General features: G+C 45.9%; 2 protein-coding genes across 2 annotated transcripts in view; both read right to left on the bottom strand.

Moving 5' to 3' along the window:
* Positions 1-1,767, bottom strand: part of Kif22 (kinesin family member 22) — an 11,453-nt gene extending 9,686 nt beyond the window's left edge. The window contains exon 1 of the mRNA XM_021201196.1: positions 1,699-1,767. Within this exon, the coding sequence (XP_021056855.1) occupies positions 1,699-1,756 (58 nt within the window). The 5' untranslated portion in view covers positions 1,757-1,767. The remainder of the gene's footprint in view (positions 1-1,698) is intronic.
* Positions 1,768-10,227: 8,460 nt separating this feature from the next.
* Positions 10,228-12,753, bottom strand: Zg16 (zymogen granule protein 16). Its single transcript, XM_021222649.2, has 4 exons — positions 12,711-12,753; positions 11,984-12,045; positions 11,692-11,824; positions 10,228-10,650 (listed from the first exon to the last, which is right to left on the bottom strand). Exons 2-4 carry the CDS (start codon positions 12,036-12,038, stop codon positions 10,335-10,337), a joined length of 504 nt encoding a protein of 167 aa, XP_021078308.1. The 5' UTR covers positions 12,039-12,045; positions 12,711-12,753; the 3' UTR covers positions 10,228-10,334.
* Between the last annotated feature and the right edge of the window lie 9,581 nt (positions 12,754-22,334).

Consider the following 22,334-nt stretch of genomic DNA (forward strand, 5'->3'; position numbering starts at 1 on the left):
GCCTGCCTCTGCCTCCCAAGTGCTGGGATTAAAGGCTTGTGCCACCACACTTGGCTCATAATAATCTATCTTATCTTGGAAAGTATAGCAAAGTTCAGAGAGATCCCAGCCTGGATCTGTTTATGTGTCAGTTTGGTTTGTCTGAGATCATAGGGGCCTCTATAGTGCTAGATCCAGCAGCCACTCAAGGCCTCAGTCTGAACCTAACTTCCTGAAGAAGTTCAAACCTCAGCCCCCTTGTGAGACAAGGTTCCCAGCCATCCATTTCCCTGGTTATCCTATTAGTTTTCCTGACTATTCCTCAGCTAAACAGTCTTAACTAGATATTTTCCCTATGTTCCATCCTGTCAACTTTTGTATTATTAGCATTTTGAGTTGTATAGTTCTTTGTTTACAGGCTGTCACACTGCAGACTGTTCAACATATACCCACTAAACCCTGGTAACACTCTCCTTATTCACCTCCAAGTCGTAATGAGCAAACCGTCTCCAGATGCTTCCACGTGTTCACTGGGGTACTAATGTCCCTAAGTGAGATACCTCAGACTCACTTCACAGGCACAGTCACCTGCTCTCTTGGCTCCAATTATCTTTTGTTCCTTTAAAAAATATCATCTTCAAGCTGATGACTCCTCTTTGGCACCTTCCTATTAAAGAGCTGTCTCTGAGCCCGGCGGTAGTGACACACGCCTTTAACCCCAGCACTTGGGAGGCAGAGGCAGGTGGATTTCTGAGTTCTCAGCCAGCCTGGTCTATAGAGTGAGTTCCAGGACAGCCAGTGCTACACACTCGAGTGTGAATTTAGATTCCCAATATTTACTAGTTGTGCTATCTTTAAGAAGCTATTTACCCCATTTATGCCTGCTTCCTCTTGTCAAAAAACAAGTACAGGAGGCTTAGAAATTGAGTGCCTATTAGTTTTCTAGATGTTCTGAGTTTGGTTCCCAGGGTCCACATCTAGTGGCTCACAGCTGCCAGTAACTCCAGCTTTAGAGGATCCAACACTCTGTTCTGGCTTCTGCGGAGAGCCACACATAGGTGGCACATTGATAAAAATAAAGGTTTTTCTTAAAGACAGGGCATTAACAGTCGTGACTTCAGAGCTCTGTACAAACAAACGGTTCATCACAAAAATGCTTGCAGCACTGCCTGGGCGAGGCGTTCTCCTAAAGGTCTGCCTCCCCCAAAGCCAAACAAATGGGCCAGATTTCGGCCTAAAGAAAGAGGAAGGATACGCATAGGCAAATCATCTTAGGAAAGGTTTGGAATCTCCTGGCAGCCAGCCTTTTCACCAGGAAAACAGCACCCAGTTCCAATGCTAGGGGGAAAGGATTTTCCTTTGCCGCGTGATCTCACACAAGCCTTCAGTCGGAGCGGGATCTCTGGACAGACAGACAGACACTGGCTTTTCGCTGCTCAGTCTTTACAGATGGGTGGCTGCCCTGCTTTACTGATGACACAAACTGAAGCGCACCCATGAGCGCTCAGGCTCTAGACAGGAGCTGGAGCCCCGGCAGGGTCTCAACCCGGTCTACACCGCCAGAGGCAGCGAATAGAGGACAGGGTGCGGTGGCGCCCACCCCCACGCCCGCCAGCCAGCGTCCCCTCGCACTTCCACCCCGCGCCGCCTGGATTTCCAGGGACCACTGCTACTCCGTAAGTCTCACGCAGTGGTGCTCCTTCCTCCCGGCCCGCGTACCTGAGGTGGCCGACGCCATGTCCCGTCGCTGCGGCCTCTTCTTAGCCCTAACGCTCATAGCCCTCCCTTCTTCGGTCCGCTTCTCTCTTTTGAATTGCCGGGGCCCCGCCTCCCTCTCAGATTCGACCAATCACAGCTACCTGTCGCCGGAAGTTTCGGTTCCAACTCACCGTAATTCCGCCGTCTCGGGCTCGCTTCCGGTCTCGGGCTCGCTTCCGGTCTCGAAAGCAAAAAATTCCCAGGGCTAGGGCCCTGGAGTTTGTCACTAAATCGTAAGTGACTGAGGTCCCTGCACTTTCAGGCTTTTGAATTGCCAGGTTGGAATTGGCAAGGTGCAGACTTTAGCGCGACTTTTCCTTCTCAGCTATAAATCTGAAAGCATTGATTGATTCCATATTCAAAGTTTGCAGTTCTGAATACAATTTTTGCCTTTTGGAGCGGACAGAATCTGCCCTGGTGTGAGAAAGCAAAAAGTTCCTCTTTGAACTTGACTTTCCCCCCCCCCCCTTTGTCTTACTGTGGGAAAGTTCCCAACCCTGTTCTAGAATCTTGGGACTAAATGCCCCCAGCTAATTGCATGCTTTTGGCTTCTATTAACATGCTTGCTTTGCTTTGCCCCGCAACTGCCAACCGGGATGTAGTTTTTTTGTTTTTTGTTTTTGTTTTTTGTTTTTTCCCCCCCGGGATGTAGTTTTTGCGTGCTCTTTGCCTTTAAAAGCTTCTGTAAAATGCAGTTGAGACTGCTTTGTGAGGAGTTTCTGCCCGGGAATTCTCTGGCGACTTAGAATAGATTGTCAAATCAGACTTTGGTTACGATGAGTGGGCTTTGGGTCTCTATCTAGCAACATTGAAACTCACTATGTACACCAGGCTGGCCTTAAACTCACAAAGATCTGCGCTCTCTGCCTTGGGAGCTGCAACAGCTTCCCATCTAACCGGGAAGGACCACAGTGAGACAGTGTATCTTTATGTAGCCCTGGCTGTCCCAGAACTATGTAGACTAAACTGGACTCAAATCACAGAGACCTGTCTGTCTTTGCCTTCCTAGTTCTGGGACTAAAGACAGGAATCAAAGTTGTGTGTCACTACACCCAGCTAAATTCAAAGATATTGACTAGCACAATTTGCAGTTCTAGAATGAGACCACATTTCACCCAATCAAGAACCGATTGGTCACAGTCTAGTGACTTAAGGTTAACTTCATTACCATGGAAATGGAAACTGGACTGTTTGACATTTTGGTTATTACTTCTGAATTCTTTTTTTTTTTTTTTTCTCCCAAGACAGGGCTTCCTCTGTGTAGCCCTGGCTGTCCTGGAACTCACTCTGTAGACCAGGCTGACCTTGAACTCAGAAATCTGCCTGCTTCTGCCTCCGAAGTGCTGGGATTAAAGACATGCACCACCACTCACTGCCCGTCTTACTTCTGAATTCTTTTTTTTTTTTTTTTTTTTTTTAGTTTTTCAAGACAGGGTTTCTCTGTATAGCCCCTGGCTGTGCTGGAACTCACTCTGTAGACCAGGTTGGCCTTGAACTCAGAAATCTGCCTGCCTCTGCCTCCCGAGTGCTGGGATTAAAGGCGTGAGCCACCATGCCTGGCTTACTTCTGAATTCTTAAAAGGAAACTTTCAGTTTGGTATGTAAAAACCTTGCACTACTCTGAATGTTTTGTTGTTGCTGTTATTTATTTATTTGTTTATTTATTTATTTAGAGATGGGGTCTCTCTAGGTGGCCCTGGTTGCCCTTGAACTTACTATGTACACTAGGCTAGCCTTGAAATGTATTAAAGGCAAAGCACACAAAGAGAGAGACTCATCAAATGGAGGGGGCCCAGGGTTGGTGTCCCCAAGAACTGACTTTTTATCTGGCATTCTAGAATCAAACATATGCTCCAAATATTTTCTCATTTCCCAGTCAATTCTATATCAACTACAGCATAGCTTCAGCTTTCTGAAACCCCCAGGCACTCTGTCTCAATTAATGACGTTCTGGTAGCTAAGCATTAAGCATTGGCATTAAGCGTTCCATTCAATGTCTTTTCCTGTTCTGTGCATCACTACTTGTTTCCATTGATTCCTAAAGCTTCCTCTCTCCTCTGACTGTTGCCAGACAGCAAGTGCAGCATCCCAAGCCCCACTCAGCCTTCTTTTTACTTTACATATACATAGTTCTCCATCACTGGAACGCCATTATTTATACACTAATAATTCGTTAATCTATCCTAGCTTTAGTCCTAAACCCAGCCATTTGTAACGATGTGCATGAACTTGGAGATTATGCTCAATGAAAAAAACCAAGCCAAGGAATAACAAAAAGTGTATCACTTCATTTACGTATGTAACCTGGATGTGGGGCTCCTGGGAGTGGAGAGCAGAAGGAAGGTTCTCAGAGGCTAAAGAGGGAGGTGGCTGAGGAAGGAACAGACTGACAGGAGGGAAACAAGAGCCATGGGGCACGGAACAGTTTGGATAATTATAGTACCCCACACCCCTCAGAACTGCTAAAGGAGTCGTTGCGTGTGTGTTTGAGATACATCTTGCTGTGTGTTGATGGATGGGATGGTACTTTCTGTGTAGACCAGGCTGACATCAGAGTTGAGGTGATCCATCCCTCCGCATGCTTGAGTTACAGTTATGGACCTCCAGGCTCAGCCTTTTGTTGCTGTTGTTTTGTCTTTCAAGACAGAGTTTCTCAGGGCTGGAGAGATGGCTCAGTGGTTAAGAACACTGACTGTTCTTCCAGAGGTCCTGAGTTCAATTCCCAGAACCACATGGGAGCTCACAACCATCTGCAATGGGATCCTATGCTCTCTTCTGGTGTGTCTGAAGACAGCTACAGTATACTTAGTACATAAAATAAATAAATCTTAAAAAAAAAAAAAAAGACAGAATTTCTCTGTGTAAACTTGGCTGTCCTGGAACTCTATAGATCAGGCTGGCCTCAAAGAGATCTGCCTGCTCTGCTGGGATTTAAGACAAGTGCCATCACCCAGCACTTTTTTTTCAGGGGGGAGGGGGAGGGACAGGGTCATGTAATGAGAATTCTGGAATTTTGGTTCCTTACAAAACACAAAAATATTATAAGAATGTGTTTTCATTTTAATCCTAGGTGTAGGATATGGGCTTCCTCTCTCCCCGCTTTCCTTGTTTCTCTCCTATCTAGTTTTAGGAAACGGTGTGGTGCGTGTGTGTGTGTGTGTGTGTGTGTGTGTGTGTGTGTGTGTGTATAAAGAAGAACCCACAAATAGCAAATTCCAGGTACATGTTCTCACTCAATACTTCAGACTAGATTGGATCTTACTGTGTGTCAGACTGGCCTCTAAGCAATTCCCTGGCCTTAGCCTCCTAATGCTAGTATTACAGGTATTGAGCCATTGTCCATCGTAAAAGCTTAGATTTTAACTGTTTTCACTGCACAAAATAGCACATAAGCATAGACCTACTGTTTAATCATTCCACACTGAAGCATATATCAAAGCATTGTGGAGGAAGCTACTGGCTAGGTGGCTCACTCAGGCTCAAGTTTAGACAGTGTTCTAATACAGCATGGGAACACTTGCTAAGGGATGGTGCTGCTCACAGTGGGCCAGGAACTTCCTTCACCAATTAACAATCCAGGGACTTCCCTATCTGCAGACATACAATGGGCTTATTTGATATAGGTATTTCCTCAATGGAGGTTTTCCTATCAGATGACTCTAGGCTATGTCAAATAGGCAAAGCTAAACAGGACACCTATATTTCCTTTACTTTTAGTATTTAAATCCTTGACAAGAGCTTTGGCTTTATTTCAGAATTAGCACTTTAAGAAATATTGACAAGGGGCTGAAGAAATGACTCAGCGGTTAGGAGCACTGACAGATCTTCCAGAGGTCCTGAGTTCAATTCCCAGCAACCACATGGTGGCTCACAACCATCTGTAATGGGATCTGGTGCCTCTCTGGCATGCAGGTGTACATGCAGATAGAACATTCATTAAATAAATAATTTAATAGATAGATAGATAAATCTTTTTTTTTTTTTTTTTTTTTTGGTTTTTCGAGACAGGGTTTCTCTGTGTAGTCCTGGCTGTCTGGAACTCACTTTGTAGACCAGGCTGGCCTCGNACTCACTTTGTAGACCAGGCTGGCCTCGAACTCAGAAATCCACCTGCCTCTGCCTCCCAAGTGCTGGGATTAAAGGTGTGCGCCACCACCGCCCAGCAGATAAATCTTTTTTTAAAAAAAAGATTATTGACAATGGGATATGAAGACAATCAGTCAGTGCCCCTTTCTTCTGTCACTGCCCCATGTGTGTCCCTGCACTTGATTGAAGAGGATGACCTTTCATGAACAGATGAGGGCCATTCTCCAGCCAAGGGCTGAGAGAATAACTGTGCTCTCCTGCTGGAATTCCAAACCATCTCAAGAAATATTGATGGTAACAGTACACCATCAAAATATATCCATGGCAGCTATATAATTTGTATGTCTCATGAAAATTCAGTGAATACAATTCTCAAGCTAACATGATGAACCACCTCCAACCTCTATTACCCATATTAAATAATTCTTCAAATTTATCATGTAGCAGCAACAGACATGAAAACACCCCCTGTTCCATGTAGGAAGGATGCTGGAGAAGGCATCATGTTTTCTCAAAGGGAGTCTGATTCTCCAGTCTGCAGCACCACACAGTTTCTACGTCAAAAGAATAAGAGTGTTCCACCGCACATAGCTGTGCCCTTGAACAGTGACCATGGAGACTAGAACAGTGTTTCCTTTGGTGCTGGCAATCAGTGTAAGTTCTAAAATAAGAGGCTTGGTGAGCATTGGTGCACTGAACTGGAACACTAAGCCTAATATTTATAAGTCAATAATTCCATCTGGTTTTGCTGTTTTTACTATACAGTTGCCTAACCCTTAAATTGTTCAGCAGAACTTTTCCAGTATCAGCACCTAACAGAATTCAAGCAGAACCCAGTGAATTTTCCACACCTAAGCTTATTGCCCAGCAGGCCCACCAGAGCTGAGCCACTGTCTTAGTCATTGTTCTGTTGCTGTGAAGAGACCCCATGACCAAGGCAACCATAATGAGAGAAAACATTAAATTGGGGGCTGGCTTACAGTTTCAGAGGTTTAGTCCATTACACCATGGCAGGTAGCATGACAGCATGCAGGCAGACTCTAGGAACTACCTTCTGATCTATAGACAGAGGGAGGAGGGATGAAATAGGCTTTTGAAACTTCAAAGCCCACCCTCAGTGACACACATCCTCTAACAAAAGGTCACACCAATTAATCCTTTCAAATAGTGCCACACCCTCATGACTAAGTATTCACATATATGAGCCTGTGGACGCTATTCTCATTCAGACCTCCACAGCCAGATTCATTAAAAACAAAAACAAACAAAACTGTTGAACTGTTTCTATAACTATATCTATATAGGAATAGTTGTCCTTAAAAGCAGAATTTCAAGCTTGTGTTAGAAAATATCAACATAGCTGGGCGTGGTGCACACGCCTTTAATTCCAGCACTTGGGAGGCAGAGGCAGGTGGATTTCTGAGTTCGAGGCCAGCCTAGTCTACAAAGTGAGTTCCAGGACAGCCAGGGCTATACAGAGAAACCCTGTCTCAAAAAACCAAAAAAAAAAAAAAAAATCAACATTTGCCAATTGCCACTCCAATAAACGAAAGATACTCTGTTCTCTGGGAAATCTGCATGCAATGGTCCACCATGCCTTTGTAGGACACCTTGGGGCCAATCAGCGGTGCCTGCACTTCTGCAACTGCAGGGTCACTCTCCCAGCACCACTGCCACCTTGGGCATGTCAGCCTCAACTCAGCCAGCCAGTAGGTCTTTCTGAAGTGTGACCATCAAACAGTCCATTTGCCTCCTTCACAGGCTGCCTTTTCTCAGTTTTAAGCTGTATGATGGAGAAGATGTTGAAAAGCCCAGCCCAAAATTAAGAATAAAGTGATGAAGAGCTAGACCTGGTTTCATGTGGTGCTGGGAGTAAATCCAGAGCTGCAGGCCCTCAAATTATGTCACTCTGGCTGTCTTAGAATTCACTATGTAAATCAGACTGGCCTCGAACTCACAGAGGTTTGCCCGACTCTGCCTCCCCAGTGCTGGGGTTAAAGATGTACTCCACCATGTCAAGTGTTTTTTATTTTATTTAATGTGGGTGAGGGCTTTGCCTGTTTGTCTGTATGGACACTACATTGAGTGTAGTGAATTGAATCCAGGTCCTCTGAAAGAGCAACCTGCTGAACCATCTCTCCAGTGCCCACACCTTTTTTTAAGAAAATGAAAAATTTCTTCAAATACATGTTTTTTTGTTTGTTTGTTTGTTTGTTTTTGTTTTTTTGTTTTTTGTTTTTTTTGCAAAAGTCTAACCTGTGAGGCAAGAGAGATGGGTCAGGGGGTAAGAACACTGGATGTGAAAGCAACAGGATTGGAGTCAAATCTCCAGCACCCCATAAGAGCCAGGCATGGCCATTCAAATGTCCAACTACAGCATTGGGGAGCAGAGACAGGGAGATTCTGGGAGGTCTCTGCACAGCCAGCCTCATAAAACAGTGAGCTTTAGACCTCAAAACTATTAAGGAGGAGACTGACAGGGGACATAGTGATGACTGTGGTCTCTCCATGTACACATGTGCACAGCTGTGTGTTACTGTCTATACACACACACACATACACACACAGATGGGGGGAGGGAAATGAATGAATGAATGAAAGGAAGGGAAGAAAGAAAGAAAAAAGAAAAGAAAACATTTCAAAAAGGTGGAGAGCAACTGAAGATGCTTGACCTCAACATCTGGCCTCCACACAGGTGAGCACACACATCACACACACACATATTACATGTACACACTCATCACACACACATATGCATTACATGTACACATATACATATACCACAGACTATATCCCTACCCAAACCGCATCTTTTAAAGGAGTGAATTTGATGTTATGTGATTTACATATAAATAAATTAAAGCAATGGCATAATCTCCTGCATGTAACTGTTTAAAAGAAGGGACATTTGGGGACATGGCTCAGTTGATAGTGTTCACTTAGCATCACAAAACAGGGTATGGTGGCACACTTCTGCAACCCCAGACTTCAATAACCCCCAACTGCTACCCACTAAAACTCTTCATATTCTAAGACTTGAAACTGGGATCCTATTTTTTGTTGTTGTTGTTTGGCTGTTCTGGAACTCACTCTGTAGACCAGGCTGNCCTCGAAGTCGGAAATTCGCGTGCCTCTGCCTCCCAAGTGCTGAGATTAAAGGCGTGTGCCACCACTGCCTGGCCTAATAATTCTTTTCTTTTCTTTCTTTCTTTTTTTTTTTTTTTTTTTTTTTTTTTTGGTTTTTCAAGACAGGGTTTCTCTGTGTAGCCCTGGCTGTCCTGGAACTCACTCTGTAGATCAGGCTGGCCTCGAACTCGGAAATTCGCGTGCCTCTGCCTCCAGAGTGCTGGGATTAAAGACGGGCACCACCACGCCTGGCCTATAATTATTTTCAAAGTGGCTTATATCTTGGCTGACTCTCTATAGTGACCCTTAATCTCACCAACCCCTTATATTCATGACTACCCACAATGAAGACCTCCCCTCTATAGATGAGCCTAACTATTTATTCATACATTCAGGTATCTGGGACAGGGTCTCACTGTATTCAAGACTAGTCTGGAATTCACTATGCTCCCATGCTGGCCTTAAACCTGTGATAATCTTTCTTCCTCCTTTAGCCTCTTACTTAGGGTCTCACTATGTAGCCCTAGCTAGCCTTGAACTTACTATGTAGACCAGGCTAGCCTAGCCTCTCAATTATAGTGCACCACTATGGCTCACTTAGAATTTCCCCTTTTGTTTTTGATTTTTTTTTGGGGGGGGGGTGAGACAGGGTTTCTCTGTATAGCCCTGGCTGTCCCGGAACTCACTTTGTAGACCAGGCTGGCCTCGAACTCAGAAATCTGTCTGCCTCTGTCTCCTGAGTGCTGGGATTAAAGGCATGCGCCACCGCAACTGAGCCTTACCCTAGCCTCTGAACTATTTGGAAAAAATTCTCAGGGGTTATCTTTGGAAAGAGCCAGTGTAGGCAGAATATTGTCTCTTTTTGATAATTTATAAAGAAAAGCCCCACCAGGCAGTGATGGCACACACCTTTAATCCCAGCGCTTGGGAGGCAGAGGCAGAAACAAGTCAATTTCCATGAGTTCGAGGCCAGCCTGGTGTACATAGTGAGTTTCAGGACAGCCAGGGCTATGTAGAGAGACCCTGTCTCAAAAACATTTTTATTTGTTTGTTTGTTTGTTTGTTTGTTTGAGGCAGGGTTTCTCTGTGTAGCCCTGGCTGTCCTGGAACTCACTCTATAGACCAGGCTGGCCTCGAACTCAGAAATCTGCCTGCCTCTGCCTCCGGAGTGCTGGGATTAAAGTCATGTACCACCACGCCAGGCTATTTATTTATTTTTTAAAGCCAGAAATAAGCTTCACACATTTCTACGAGAATTAGGATGTGGAAAAACACTGTCTTTAACCATATCCTTTTATTAAGCTATTTGCATACTTCCATGGGGCTTGGTGATAAGGGAGTTCTCATACCCACTACAGCACCCCTGCCAGAGAGGAGGGTGGGTTTCAGCAGGTGTTGCAGTGGCTAGGGTAGGTATCCCAGTGCAGGCTGATAGAATCTATGGCAGAGCCAGATCGCCCACTAATGAAACGGAGGACAGTGTTGGGATGCAAGGGAACAGCGTTGAAACTTGTGCCTGAGTCTTTTCCAAAAGGCAGGTATCGGCCCTTGTCCGTCATGAAGATCATCTGCTTCACGTACGATTTGTACTTGCCAGACACCTGGATCACAGATTCCCCGGGGTGCAGAAAGATCTCCTCCAGGTCTCCCTGTGTGCCACCTACATAGTCACTCCACACTGTGCCATAGCGTACCTGGAGACTGGAGGCAGGGTGAGAAGAGAACACATTGGACATGATTACTGAAATTCAAGACCAGGCTGCTGAGATGGCTCAGCTGGTAGAAACGCTTGCTGCCAAATCCGACAACCTAAATTCAACCCCTAGGACCCACATGCGGAGGAAGAGAACCCCACTCCCTCTGGCTTCCACATGCATAATGAGGCATTTGAACACCCACACACATTGTGCACACCAACATATCATAAATAAATGAAGAAAGATTTCTGGGATGGAGAGATGGCTCAGAGGATAAGAGCACTGACTGCTCTTCCAGAGGTCCTGAGTTCAAATCCCAGCAACTACATGGTTGCTCACAACCATCCATAATGGGATCTGATGCCCTCAGCTGGTGTGTCTGAAGAGAGCAGCAGTGTACTCACATATATAAAATAAATAAATAAATAAATCTTAAAAAATAAAATCAAATCAAGACTTCAAGACTTCTCAGTCTACATGCTGAGAACTTCAGGCTGGTGACAAATTCCATATACTATAAAGGCTTCGTGAGCCTTAGGAGACCATGCAGAGAATCTCAGCCTCTCTTTTTAATGGCAAATAGGCTTGTGGAATGAAAGTTAGTTTCTCAGAGTCACTTAGACAACAAGAGTCTGAGTTTGCCCACAATACACATTTCAAAGAGGCTCGAGGATTTCAAACACCAGAAGACTGCCCAGGCCAGACAGGGAAGAGACAAGCCAACAGCTGTCTCGTGGTTCAGAACATGGACCAGAAAGAAATACATTTGGCTCTTCATGTGATGGAAGTTTCCAGATGGAGGGTGGGATAGGACTATTCCAGGACAGACAACAAGTAGAGACAAAGAATGCTCAACAGAAATGTTGGAAATAGGTTTAAACCAAAGGTGAAATCCAACCCAGGTAATGTAAGGTTCCTGGATGTTTGTAATTATAACTTGCCAAGGTCATGTATGTGCACAGGTGTGATCCAAGGTCAATGAGAACTTTCCAATGTAGCAAGGTCCTAGACAGATCCCAAGGTGCAGAAGCGCAGAGACTCTTACCCTACGATGTAGTATCTGTTGACCCGGATGCGGAAGGCGGTGATGGGGCCGTCCAGCTGGTTGCCAGAATGCGAGAATCGCTTTCCTCCTTTACCTCCATACTCTCCACTGTAAGAGGAGGTCCTGGACTGGACTAGAGGGGAAAGAAAGGCCTGGAGGCACAGATGCCCTGGGAGCACAGCTGTTCCCCATACCCTCCTGCCTCCCACCACCCAAGCCAGCCTCTGACAACCCTGGCCAGCGGCAGGACACGGGTTGCCTTCCCATGGTCTCCCTGTGGCATTTCACTTACTGGAATTAGCAGAGGCCGAGGCACAAAGAAGGACTAAGAGGGCGATGGCCAACATTCTGAGGCTGTAGTGGGAAGAAAGAGAAAAAGAAAGCTCATTCCCTGATGTGACTGTAGCTACTCTTCTCTCCAAATCCAAAAGAGAATCCTAACTTTCTTTCTGTCTCTGTTAAGCTGAGTCAAGCCTTCCTTCATCCCAGCACAGTGCACAAGAGAGCTTTCTGAAGAGGAAGTAAAGGCCATCTCCAGAGTCCTGAGGCAGTTGAGTTGATGAACCAAGAATCTGAGCCAAGCCTACCTGAAGTCATCTGGTCTATGAGGTATCTAAGGCACACTTAAGTCTCTAGCATCATTCCACTCTTACATCAAGGCAAAGAAGATTTTAGAGATGCCTCCATGTCACCTTGTCCTCCATGTCACCTTGGGAGCAAAGGAGGTAACAGAAGACACTGTGCCAACGACAGGGTCTGAGAAGAACTGGTGGAGCTGAGAGAGGCTCATAGGAGGGACATGTGTGAGCTCAAGACATCAGATACCAGGCAACAGTGTGTCATAACCCTGTCTCCTCCAGCCAAACTGTCCATATCCATCCCCCCAAGCATCCCTTAGCCAAACCCAGACTTCTTTGCACTCCAAAACAGCTCACATCCAGGAGCTGATACCCAAGTCTCCCCTGCTACAGTCCAGGCATTGTCTTTTCTAGCTCATATTTGAGTATCTCCCAACTCACCTTTCTCCTAGAAGTTCCAGATGCTAGTCTTCTAGAAATTTCCAGAGCTTTTATACCAGGTCCAAGCCCTCCCACTGTTCTTTATCCTGTGAACCTCACCTGCTGAGCAAACATGATCAGCTTCTTAGGGTCAGGTGTCAAGCAGGCCCGGAACATCTTATCCTGCCTCTCCCGCAAGGGTTACAGGTGGCAAGGTGGGGTCCACTCTAGACAATGTGCCAGGTTTGTGAAGCGTCAATTTGCTAAAAGTCCACCTGAAGGGTAGGGAAAGCAGTTAGTATTTAAAGAGTGTGATTAATCCAGACATGGTGGCTCATGTCTGTAATACCAACATTTGAGGAGTGGGGAGATGCGGAGGGTCAAGAGTTCAAGGCCAGGCTGGGCTGTAGATGAGACCCCGTCTGAAAACCCAGACAAACAAATGAGAATGCAATCCAAGAGGCCTGGAGATCTGTAGGTATTCTTCCCTGAGAATCAGTCCTTGCCCTAGGTCAGTCCCAAGAACTGACCCCAGATAACTGTTACCCTCTCCAGTCATTTGTGATACATCTTCTCCCAGAAAACAAAATCACTTTCAACTCTGAGCAGTGCCAAATATTTGCCTGATATTTTTTCTCTATTTGTTGGTATTATATTATGAAAAATCCAATTATAAAGTTTAAAAAATTAAATAGTGAGCACCTATATCACAGAGTCTGCTGTGATTAATGCTTTGCTGTGCCCGGGCTATCTGTCCTTCATCCTTACATCTACCCATCCTCAGTCAGACACTTCTCAAGCCGTTTTTCTCCGAGAAGGGGGAGCCTGGGGCTACAGGTGGACAGTCCAATGAGCGTGTGGGAAGCAGAGGGACAGAGTTTATACAAGTCCTCCTCTGTGAATACTTAGACGCTCTGTGAGGACTAGACCCTCAGGACCTCCGGGCACCATGGTTATAGATCACCAAAGTGAGCTGTCCCTTTCCTTAGGTCTGAAACACCTTAGATCAATGCTGTGGATTTCTTCTTCCTTTAGGTCCTTCCCTTCCAAGACTGACTTCCTCTTGATCTAAAGTCCCTAGACCTGACCCCTAAGTCCTAGTACTTGAGACCCTGTTAGACTAGCCCTGTGATCCCTGAGTCACCAGGACCTTCCCAGCAGAGAGGTTGGAGCCTAGGGAGGAGCTAGAAGAAGCAGTGTCAGTCCTTAATGACCTGCAGTCAGGAATTCAGAGCATCCACCCCTCTCCTTGCAGGCTCACCATCTGGGACTGAAAACTCATCCCAGATAGCTAGAGTCCTGCCCTGAGGAACCGGAAATAGGGCAGGGCTCCTGGTGATAATAGATCCCGGGAATAGAGCCAGACAGCCACCACTATTCCACCTCTCCCTCCTCTCCTCCAAGTTCAAGAGAATCACTGGCCCCACTGCCATTGTTTTCTGTCCATCGCACTGCTTTCGCTCCCATTCTGCGTATGTGCTGATGTCCCCCACATTTCTGACTCTAAGGTCCTTTGTTTTTATTCTTTCCCTTCCCTGGACATAGCCACTGAAGTCTTCACTTCCTTATTCCCACGTCTCTCCCAAGCCCTCCCTCTAGCCTCTTTCCTCTCAGTGTCATCTGGCTCTGTCTTTTTGTTATTAGGGGCACATCATACACACAGTCTGATACCAAACCCTGGGAAGATGTGCTTGTATTTCTTACATGACATACCCTGGACCTTTGGGACAGAAGTGTGCCTAACTTGTCACCGTTTCAATCTATTGCTCTTACTCTTCCTATGCAGAGTCAGGAGCGTCCCACCTCCTCAACCTGGTCTGAGGTTCCCTTACAGCAAGTCCTTCTTCCTGAAGTCTAAGAGATTCCTCTGGTGGGACATATCTCAAAATCCGTCCCTGGTCTGTTCAGAGACAAGGAGGTCATCACAAAGCTATGGTAGGTAACTCTAGGATTGCGTCTGAGCTGGTGACTGAGGCATCCAAGGTCAAGAAAGTCTACAGGGTAGACTCCCAGGCTGCAATCTCAGCAGCCTCCGCCGTCAGGCTGCCTTCCCTGTAACCCAGGTTCCATGCAGCCTCCGCCGTCGGGCTGCTTTACCTGTAACCCGGTTCTATCCAAAGCCCACTTGCCCACTAATTCTAGATGATGTGTTATAAACCTCACCTCATCCCTGGTTCTACAATGAACAGCCAACATCTTCCAAAGCTTTCTGCTACTGCAGGGTTACTGACATTCCTTCTTTTCTTCTGTTCCCTTGGTAAAGAAACAAACTCAACCTATGTTGATGACTATGTTGATGACTATGTTGGAGACCCCATTTTGCCAGAGAGGTAGCAAGGGAGCCATCAGCCTACCTCAGAGACCTTCTGTTTCAGTGAGAGGAATTGGACAAATTGATGTTAGTATAAAATATGTCAAAGCAGCTGGGCGTGGTGGCACACGCCTTTAATCCCAGCACTTGGGAGGCAGAGGCAAGCGGATTTCTGAGTTCGAGGCCAGCCTGGTCTACAGAGTGAATTCCAGGACAGCCACGGCTATACAGAGAAACCCTATCTCGAAAAAAAGAGAAAAAAGTCAAAGCTATGAAGCAATGAAATAAGGGGGGTGGGGAGACTATGGAGGGCGTTAGGGGAGCAGGGAAAGCAGGCTGTGGAGCTGGGAGGTCTCTCTGTTCAGATAGTGACGGAGAAGACACTAGACTAATGTGACAAGAGAAAGAGCGGGTTTTTGGGTGAACACTGATCCATGTAGAAACTTCAAACCTGGGCGGTGAGTGTGTGAATCTGAAGAGCAAGGGGGTGGAATGATGGCAGTAAGCACGGGAAGCCAGCAGGAGGTGCCCTCTTCACAGCAGCTACTTGGCACTGGTGCCAGCTGGCAGCCCCTGCAGGCAGGCATGCAATGTCGGGGTTAGGAATCTGGCTGCTACACTGTGTAAAGGATTTTTATTTGAAATACTCTCTGGATCTCGGTAAAGTGGAGGCGGGGCTGAGTAAGGTAAAGGAGGGACTGGGAGGCGTAGAGAAGATGGCGTGAGCCTCTGTTTCACAGGTGTTTCTCCTTCCCTTCTTGAATTGCCAAGGAGACCAGGGTCTGCCTAAGAGAAGCAGCCCTTCCTCTTGGTGCAAACTCAGACCCCACGATAGAGGTCTACTTCTCATGCTACCAGAAGTAAAAAGGACAAGTTTAAAGATGTTGCCTGGCTTTGTTAGCAATTGTAGCCTCAGGCAACACTTCATTTCATCAAACATTATAAGTGAGGCAAGATAGGAAGACAGAGAATTAAGGGGACAAGAGAAAGGAAGAGCCCCCCCCCCCCCACGCTCTTGGATCTCATTTAAATTTCCCATTGGTGGGTTGATGAGGTGGGACAGTGGTTAAGAGCACTGACTGCTTTTCAAAAGTCCTGAGTCGAGTTCCCAGCAACCACATGGCACATGGCAGCTTACAACCATCTGTAATGTAATCTGATGCCCTCTTCTGGTGTGTCTGAAGACAACTACAGACAACACATAAAATGAATACAACTTTTAAAATTTTTTTCCCATTGGTTAAGAGTCAAGAAATTTGACAAAACTGATCAAATCCCACAAGTCTCTAGGAACTGTTCTCTCTTCTCTTAGAAGGACCTTAAACAGGACTGTTAAAGCAGCTAACCAGCCATAAGGGTTTCTCTGTGCAGCCTTGGCTGTCCTGGAACTCACTCTGTAGACCAGGCTGGCCACGAACTAAGAAATCTGCCTGCCCTGCCTCTTCTGGGATTAAAGTCGTGCACTACCACGCCCGGCAACCAGCCATGTTTAAGAGCAAAACATGTCTTATTCTTCTGTGCCCTGTGTATAGTAAGAGTTCTTTAATCTTTAAACATCTAATTACATTCTTTGAAGAATATAAATTAAATGCCACTACTGGTTTTTTTACAGTGTGTGTGTGGTGTGTGTCTGTGTGTGTGTACATGAGCAGTCTGCCTACACTGGCTTGCCAGGGAGCTTTCAGGATCTTGCTGTCTGTATTCTCCATCTCTGGGGTTACAGGCACATGTGGCCCTGCCCTCGACCATCCCCAGCTTGTGTGGTTATTGTCAAGGTATCCATACCTCATCTTGGCTAGAACTGATTTTCTGCTGTATAAGTCAAGGGCCCGACTCTACCCGTGTACAGGTCTTGGAGGACAACCTCAGACTTCACAAGGAGCTTGCACGGTTGAGTTAGCTCACCACCAGTGATTTCTCTCTTTAATTTTTAGTTTTTAAATTCAGGGTTTTGAGACAGGGTCTCATGGAGATCAGGTTGGTCTCTAACTCATGATGAAGATGATCTGGTACCCCACCTCTGCCTCCCAAGTGTGGGAATTTTATAAGTGTGTACCACAATGCCCGGCCTCCCGAGTGTGGGAATTTTATAAGTGTGTACCACCATGCCCACCACTTTGGGATGTTTTCTAGGATCTCTGTGAGTATGATGGTGAGCTTTTCTTGGCTGATGATTATTTGGCCATTTTATTCTGATTTTTTGTTTCCAGAGACCACCTAGTGTGCAATGAGCTACATGTGCACTTATAGAAGGATTTTCCTACCTACCCTGTTCCTGCTTCAGATGAAACAATTGCAGCTGCCAGAGAAGACGTGGATATGACAAATGACCCACCTATGTCTTAGCTGTGTTTTTACCTTCAGTAGAGTCAGAGATCCACTCTAGGCTCTTGGTGAGGTCAACCAACTCTAAGAACATTTCTCTCTCTCTCTCTCTCTCTCTCTCTCTCTCTCTCTCTCTCTCTCTCTCTCTCTCTCTCTGTGTGTGTGTGTGTGTGTGTGTGTGTATAATGCATGTGTATATGTTTGTGTATGAAGGCATGTGCCTGCCACAGGGCTTGTGTGGAGGTAAGAGGATAACCTCATGTACCGCTCCTCACCTTCTATCTTGTTTGGGACAGGATCTGTCTTCTGCTTTCTGCAGACTAGCAGCCCCATGGGCTTCTGGGTTGCCAGGATAAGAGCAGGGGTGGTGGCTATCTTTCCCTCTCATCTTTCTGCAGGAGTACAGAGATAGCAGTTGGGTACCACTGTATCCAGCTTTTCCACATGGGCTCAGGGATCTAAACTCAGATCATCAGGCTTGAATGGGGGGCACTGTACTCACCGAACCATTTCCATAGCCCAAGGTGAGCTAACTCTTATGTGGTACCCCCAAAGAACCGGTCCCATTTCATAGCACATTTGGGATCTAAAACACGTCTGGACAGCCAGCTCTTTGATATTAATAAGAAATCTGCAACATGGTTTGAAATTAAAGAAAAAACAAGCAAACCTCCAAAGGGTATCTTTATTGTTCCCGTCTTATAAACAACAGAGCCCAAAGCCAGAATGGACAAATATAGATGCCACACTTTTCCTCCTTTCATAGGAGATGTAAGGCTCGGCCATTTCCTATATGTAATATGTATGTATGTATGTATTTTTGAGACAGGTTCTCTCAACAAATTCTTGGGTGTCCTGGAACTCATTATGTAGACCAAAGATCTACTTGACTCTGCCTCTTGAATGCTGAGCTTAAAAGCGTGCACTAGTAATGTCTTCTAAAATGATTTACTTAGAGGTCCCCACAGACACCTGGAAGAAAATTAGACATTGGAGCCTCAGGGACTCCCAAGCCCTTTCCATAGCAGAAGAGAGTGTCCAGGCCGTGCTGTGGCTCTCCTGGCAGGAAGACATCTTAAAAAGAGCTTGTGCCCTGTCTTCTGGTTATCAAAACAATTGATATCACATTGGAACCACAGCTGTAGGAACTGGAATTTCCCCAGGAAGCCTGTGCTGAGAGAGAGAGAGAGAGAGAGAGAGAGAGAGAGAGAGAGAGAGAGAGAGAGAGAGACTCAAAAGGCTGAAGCCTTGTGCCAGCTGAAGGACAAACTTGTCTCCAAAAGAGACTTCACACAACTTCTCTCCCATAGGAGAGAGTGGGACCCAAGCAATGATGACAATGACAAAGGGAGGGACCAGCCATACCTTGGCCAGGACTGCTGAATTGAGCACATCTCTGCCTTTTGTTTAAACCTAAGTTTCACATTAGCATCCAGAAGATGAACTTGGCATGTTGTTGTCTCTTTATTCCTCTGTTAAGTGTATCCACTTTGAGTAAATATCCTTTCACGGATGTTCAATATTGTGATTTACTTTATATTAATTTGTATAAAAGTCTGGTTTATTATATTGATTCTTAGTTCGCCTATTTCTGTGCAAGTGTTTTGCCTGAATGTACGGAAATGCACAATGTGAGGGCCTAGGGCTTGAGGAGGTCAGAGGGGGGAGCCAGATCCCTTAGAACTGGAGTTATGTATGGTTGTGAGTTGCTCTGTGGGTGCTGGAAATTGAACCTGGTTCCTCTGTAAGAGCAGCCAGTGCTATTAATTGCTGAGCCATTTCTATAGCCTTCATTACTTAGTCGAGGATGAATGGTTGAACCTAGCTTGGCAGGCTGCCAGGGCCCAGGCTCAGACGGTGACAATTCTGGCCACAGTGATGTCTGGAGTGGAAGATGAGCTGAGGATGAAAGGGGCGATGACTCAAAGGTGTTGGGTGTCCTAAGTTTCTTTTGAGTTTTTCCTTCCTTCTTTCCCTTTTTGTAGACAGAAATAACACAGAAAAATGGGTGACTGGGCTTCAATCTCAGAGAATTTTCTTAGACTTCATTTCACACAATCAGGTCCACTTCAAGTGACAGATAGCCCAAAAGGAAAAAAAAAAAAAAACAATCTTTTCTGTACTGTGGATTGCCACACACACCCCCAAAAGAAGAAAGTGTGGCGATTGGACCTCAAATTGGTATTTTATTAATTAAGAGAGAGACAGAGAATGAGAAAGAGGAGAGAGAGAGAGAGAGAGAGAGAGAGAGAGAGAGAGAGAGAGAGAGAGAGACTCACTGAAGTGGAAACTTCTGGTTTCTTGGGAAAGTCGGTTGTATCAAATGATGTTTTACTGGGGCACGCAGGTGAAAGGGTGTTTTGCTAAAGCAGATATGTGAAATGTTTTCTTGAAGCAGACACTGGTGAAAAAAAGGTTTGCTGTAGCAGACACTTGGAAGGTCCCATGATGAAGAAGTGTGAATATGACCCACAGACAGTGGGAGCTGGAGCACTGCTTTGCTTTGCCCTGCCCCACCTCACTGTTCTTCACTGATGACACCCATGCATTGGTTCACCTTACAGTGCATTGCTGAGCTCTGTGTGTAATGGTGCCATTGAGAGAAACTTGCAGTAGAACTCATGAGGTTCCTGCAGCTTCTTGCTGCTTCTGCGGCCGTGGATCGGTTGGTGAACCTTGCAGTTTCTTCAGGATTGAAGCTCTTGCTGGTTTGTGTTTGGCGTTCTGTGAGCTGAGAGGACTGGACTATAGCTGCTGATTCGTATTTGGTGTTTGCTACTGGACTGAACTGCTGATATCCTGACAACAAAGATTGGACCCACAAAGAACGACTTCTAAACACAGGGGTCTACTTCCCCTGTGACCTAATAACTTTTCTTTTCCACTACCTCTGGTGGGTGGTGGGCTAAAACGTAGGTTGAATGCATATTAAAATTGGTCAGAAAAAAATTTATGCCTATAACTCACTGTGTAACTCTAATTAGCCTGAAACTCTCTATATAGCTCAGGCTGGCCTTGAACTCAAAAGATACATCTGCATCTGCATCTGCGTCTGCCTCTGCATCTGCCTCTGCCTCTACTTCCCAGTGCTGGGGTTAAAAGGCATGTGCCACCACACCCAGCTATTTTAATTTATTTTGTGCATATGAGTATTTTGCCCGCATTTCTGTACCACGGGCCTACCCAGTCCCCAGTGCCTTGGATACCCTGGTGCTTGTAGAGATTGTAACAAGGAACAAAAAAAATTTATAGGATTGAGCTGCTTTAGGGACCCATTGAACAGCCTCACCTGTGGCAGTGCTTCCAATTCAGAAGCTGCAGGACCTCAGTCCCAACTCTCCAGCTACTCCTTCCCTGAGTCTTTCGCCCTCTCCAGCTACTCCTTGCCTGAGTCTTTCGCCCCCACCCCTTGGAAAGGCATGACACTTTATTTAGTTTGTGTGTGTGTATGCTAGTGCATACCTTCCACATGCATGCCCATACTGTGGTGTGCTTGTGTAGGTCAGAGGCCAACTTGTCCTCACCTTCTAAACATACGGATTCTGGAACTGAGTTCCGTTTGACAGGTGTGGCAGCAGGCGCCTTCATCCTCTGAGCCATCTCGCCAGTTTACAATCTCACTTTCATATCTCCCTCATCATCCCTCCTTTTTTTTTTTTTTTTTTTTTGGAGGCAGGGACTCATTGCATAGACCAGGCTGGCCTGGAACTCACAGAGATCTATCTGCCTTTCCCTCCAATTGCTGAGATTAAAGGTGTGCACTACCACACCCATTATAAAGACCAAATGTTGCTACATATCAGTCAATCTACTCCAGACATCAAGAAGATGCTGCAAAAGCAGACACAGGATGCAGATGTGTCTAACTCAGCTCTTCCGTGTACTCTGGGAAACTGGAGAGATGATGGCTCCGCAGCTACAAGCATTTGGCTGTGCAGTCCTAACGATCTGAGCTCCAGATCAGAAAGCTGGCTCCTGACCTTCACACACACACAAACATGCACACACAAACATGCACACACAAACATGCACACACAAACATGCACACACAAACATGCACACACAGACAGACAAGTACACAGGGAGAGATTGACTTTTGAAGTTGTCAACAACAGGAATAAAATAGAAAGTCCAAAAAAGGTTCAAGGGAAACAATCACAGGCAAAAAAACCAAACCAACCAACCAAACAAACAAAAAAACCCCAAACACCAAACTTTGGTCTTCTGCACTGGAAGGTGCTCTCCTTGGTATCCCACTATTCTATGCTGAATCACAGTCTCCTGTTTGGCTGTGCCTGTGAAAGCCATCAACACACTTAGGCAATGCTGGCTCTAGGGTCTAGGGGTAGTCTCCATCTGCACAAGCTGGCTGAAGAACTGGTCTCTAACTTTAACATGAAAGTTTACCTCGGGGATGTAGAGGATGTGATCTGTAGCCCACACAACGATATCCCAATATGATATCAGGGTTGTAATCTTTCTAGGAGAAGTGGAATCCTGAGCAGCCCCTACAGAAGTTTCAGAGGTAGAAAGTGCAGGACAGGCTGTAACTCAAGAACAATGGGTTCTGGCCCCAGGGTTGTAGGGGGAAGGGGAGGTGGGGGAGAGGCAAAGGGGAAGCCTTGTGAAGGATAGGACCATAGGACTCAGCAGTTAAGAGTGCTTGCTGGGGCTGGTGAGATGGCTCAGTGGGTAAGAGCACCTGACTGTTCTTCCAAAGGTCCAGAATTCAAATCCCAGCCACCACATGGTGGCTCATAACCATCCGTAACAAGATCTGACACCCTATTCTGGAGTATCTGAAGACAGCTGCAGTGTACTTACATTTAATAAATAAATCTTAAAAAAAAAAAAAAAAAAAGAGTGCTTGCTGTTCTCCCAGCACCCTCATGGGGTGGTTCACAACCTCCTGTAACTCTAGCTCCAGGGCTGGTTCCTCTAGACTCCAAGGATGCCTGTGCATCTACTCACACACATCACACACCCCCACACACAAACAAACAGACAAA

The sequence above is a fragment of the Mus pahari genome, chromosome 1 (genome assembly GCF_900095145.1).
Source record: "Mus pahari chromosome 1, PAHARI_EIJ_v1.1, whole genome shotgun sequence".
In the NCBI taxonomy this organism is placed as follows: Eukaryota; Metazoa; Chordata; class Mammalia; order Rodentia; family Muridae; genus Mus; species Mus pahari.

What these genes read in the sequence shown, in the direction of transcription:
- Zg16 (XM_021222649.2), bottom strand. Translation starts at nt 12,038, where the DNA reads ATGTTGGCCATCGCCCTCTTAGTCCTTCTTTGTGCCTCGGCCTCTGCT. An exon ending in CTCGGCCTCTGCTAATTCCA is followed by an intron (nt 11,825 to 11,983) that starts GTAAGTGAAATG and finishes TTTCCCCTCTAG; the next exon opens with TCCAGTCCAGGACCTCCTCT. An exon ending in AACAGATACTACATCGTAGG is followed by an intron (nt 10,651 to 11,691) that starts GTAAGAGTCTCT and finishes CCCTGCCTCCAG; the next exon opens with TCTCCAGGTACGCTATGGCA.